At 36.2% G+C, this 3,113-nt stretch overlaps 1 protein-coding gene across 1 annotated transcript; it reads left to right on the forward strand.

Moving 5' to 3' along the window:
• Positions 1-213: 213 nt before the first annotated feature.
• Positions 214-2,908, forward strand: LOC127874059 (growth arrest and DNA damage-inducible protein GADD45 alpha-like). The gene is made up of 4 exons (XM_052418169.1): positions 214-384; positions 654-758; positions 1,078-1,381; positions 1,985-2,908. The coding sequence occupies exons 1-3, from the start codon at positions 311-313 to the stop codon at positions 1,349-1,351; spliced, it is 453 nt and encodes a 150-aa protein (XP_052274129.1). The 5' UTR covers positions 214-310; the 3' UTR covers positions 1,352-1,381; positions 1,985-2,908.
• Positions 2,909-3,113: the final 205 nt, after the last annotated feature.

Genomic DNA, 3,113 nt, shown 5'->3' on the forward strand with positions numbered 1-3,113 from the left:
AAACTTATTAATGTATAATTATATACCTTCTAGTTTCAAAACAGGTAACACCAAAGTAGAACGTTGCACCCGATAGCGACTACTTCTTTTGTTCGTTATAAAATGTTCAATATAAGGTCGATCGAACCGCGTGACTGTGTACATCGGTACAGCCAATGAAAACACGATAACTATCGTCGTTAAGGTCATTGATATAAAAGCCACCAGCTCAGTTATTTTTAACATAACGTAAAGCGAAGAGCTACGAACAAGAACACCATACGCAACATTGAGTTCATCGTTTTGCTTTGTGCAAGGTTTATATTAAAGTATGAAAAGGAATATTGTGACAATGAAATCTTACATTAGGAATATGTCTGTGGAATCTGGATCTGACAGTGAAATGTAAGCATTTGCTTTATATTTTGTTTAAACTATAAAACAAAATTATATAAGCAATCTTATAATGTAACATTTTGATTTATTGTATTAATGATATCTTTAACTGTAAACAACTGTTAAATTGAAATAGAAAAAAACATACAAAGTTAAATTAATAAGTACACAGAATTTCATCAGGATTTAATTTCGTTTATCGTGGGCATTGAATGGTTCTTAGAGAGGAAATCGAATGATGTTGTACCTAATCACCTTGTACCTGTTCTATGTTACAGGTCTTGTGACGAAGCAATAAACAACATAGAGGAGGTCATTTCACAGGCGGTGAGAGAGGCGAAATGCATGCAAGGGGTCTTTAAGTGCGCCAGCGTTCTTGAGCAGTAAGTTTTTCTTGATACTGTTAGTGATTACCTAGATGATCTTCTGATATTATTTGGAGTTGCTATTATTCAAAACTAGTTGGAGTGGAGTTGCAATTAAGTTGTTATTTTTCTGTTCATTATGATTAATGTTTGAACAATATCGATGCATTAAATAGCTCAGAGTTGCCATTCAATTAGAAACTAATGTTAGAGGGGCTGATATTAGATCTATATAATATATTATTCGGTTCATATAGGTATGTGTTTGAAACATGCATGCATTTAAAGAGCTGCCCTGGCGTAACCCTTAATTTGTTTTGATATTTTATGTTTTAAGTTCTCCGGAGCTGGTAGCCTTGTGCATCCTGCCAGAAGAGAAAAGCCAAGACATCTCGGCGCACATTCAACAAACGTTGATTGAGGCTTACTGCTGGGAGAACGACATCAGAGTTGCCAACATCCAGGAGAAGGTCCTTCAAAGCATCGCGAAGGTCAACAGAAAGAAGGCGCATTCCGTGACTGATCTGACCTGCGTCTTGTTGACCACTGTGCCATGCGACGCAAGCATCACGGATATCGATGATAGTGATATCAACAACAGCATTAGTTGATAGTCACCTGTCAAAACGCAATCATTTAATGTAGGTTTCTATTGCTTTCTTTACTTTGCTCTCTGGTTTTGTTTTGATTTGTAATCAAATACGATATGAATATTAGTTCTTGCTTAAAGTGATATTATGGGCATTTTTCACTATTTCATTGAGCTGAAAAGAATTAACAGGTCAAAAGAGTTAAAATGTGGTCACTGACCAATAATCTGCAACTCATCTTGCTACCAGTTGTTTATAAGAATATATTTTATATTCTAACATGACTCACCCAGTTCTTTAAGCCGAAATGATCCGTAAAACAAAATTGTGTCTTTGTATCGTATGAACGAATCTGCACTAAAACTAAGTTTAGTTTCGCATCGTACATGCATGATCAGTTGTCAAACAAAAGTACGGTTGTTATTCAAATGCATTATTTTTCTCTTTCCGTGATATTGTTTTAGTATGTTGATGCTGCAGTAACAAATATAAGTGTACATGAAGTGAAAACACCAAATATAAACAACGGTTGCGATAGACACCTATAAACTGATGCCCATACTATCACTTTAAGTCAATAGATCATTAAGTGAAATAACATTTTATAACACATGTCAATGAAAACTAATTGTATTTTTCGTTGTCTGTTTACAGGGTAGCCCAACCCATTCATCATGATTACGAACAGCAGCTATTGCTAGTGAAGGTTGGCAACCGATGGCATCAAGCGTGAGGAATCTGCATTAGGAGAGGATCTGACGTTCTTCGATCACCCCATTAAGCTGGACGAAATAACAACTTTATTATGCAACCGACAGCATCGCCAGTTCAATAAACTGTTTAATCGCAAATCGGTTCAAGCAACGCAGCGTCAAAGTGACGTTACCTGGACTATGGTGTGGCCATACCAGGACGAGATCTTAACATCATCATCATCATCAAAAACGTTACATAACATTCAACAATTGCGTACGCATTTGAAAGAGCTTCTGGACAAATTACCAAAGCGGAGTTGTTAGAAAGAATGTGAAGCGATAGCATGGAGACAATTGTCTAATGTGACTCTTGGTTGGGTGTCTAGTGCAGATCCTATCAAGCGGCGTGGGGCTTTTATCACGAATGCAGAGGTAAACCAATCGTCACTTATACAACGTTGATCACGACTTGTTATTCGGTCACTGTCTGCACTTGACACTGTGATAAAGGTAGCCTAGATGACTCATTGCGCCTGGATTGAAATTGCTTTGTTTCACCATATGACTGTCAAACTATATGAACTTTTGGTATAGATTCGTGAAGACTCGTGTCTCGTGTATGACCATTCGAGTTATTTGAAGAATGTATTAATTCTGTATTAGCAATTTTTGCGTCAAAGCTTGTGTTATGAACTTTTACATAAATAATTTTACAGTATAAACAAATAATTGAAAAACATAGTATGTTTGTGTTTAACTGTAATTTGCAGAACAATGCCTTAAATCTATGTCGTATTTGCACATACATACCCTTTGTTCAAATTTGGAATAAATATGTTGTATACAATTGACAAGTTCTTTTATTAAATCGATTGAAACGTTACCAACTGTTGTTATCTGTCCTTGAATTCCAAACAAGGCTCACATTCCTGCACGTAGTTAAATGCGTTAACCGCAAGTAGAACTAAAGGGTGCACTCCTGTTTTAAGATTGCATATAATGCGTCAAGAACAAATCGGCCTCACCGTTGAGTTATGCAGTACAGTAATCGATAGAATGTTGGAATATTCGGGCATGCTTATGAATGT

Source organism: Dreissena polymorpha, chromosome 3, assembly GCF_020536995.1.
Source record: "Dreissena polymorpha isolate Duluth1 chromosome 3, UMN_Dpol_1.0, whole genome shotgun sequence".
NCBI classification, from domain to species: domain Eukaryota; kingdom Metazoa; phylum Mollusca; class Bivalvia; order Myida; family Dreissenidae; genus Dreissena; species Dreissena polymorpha.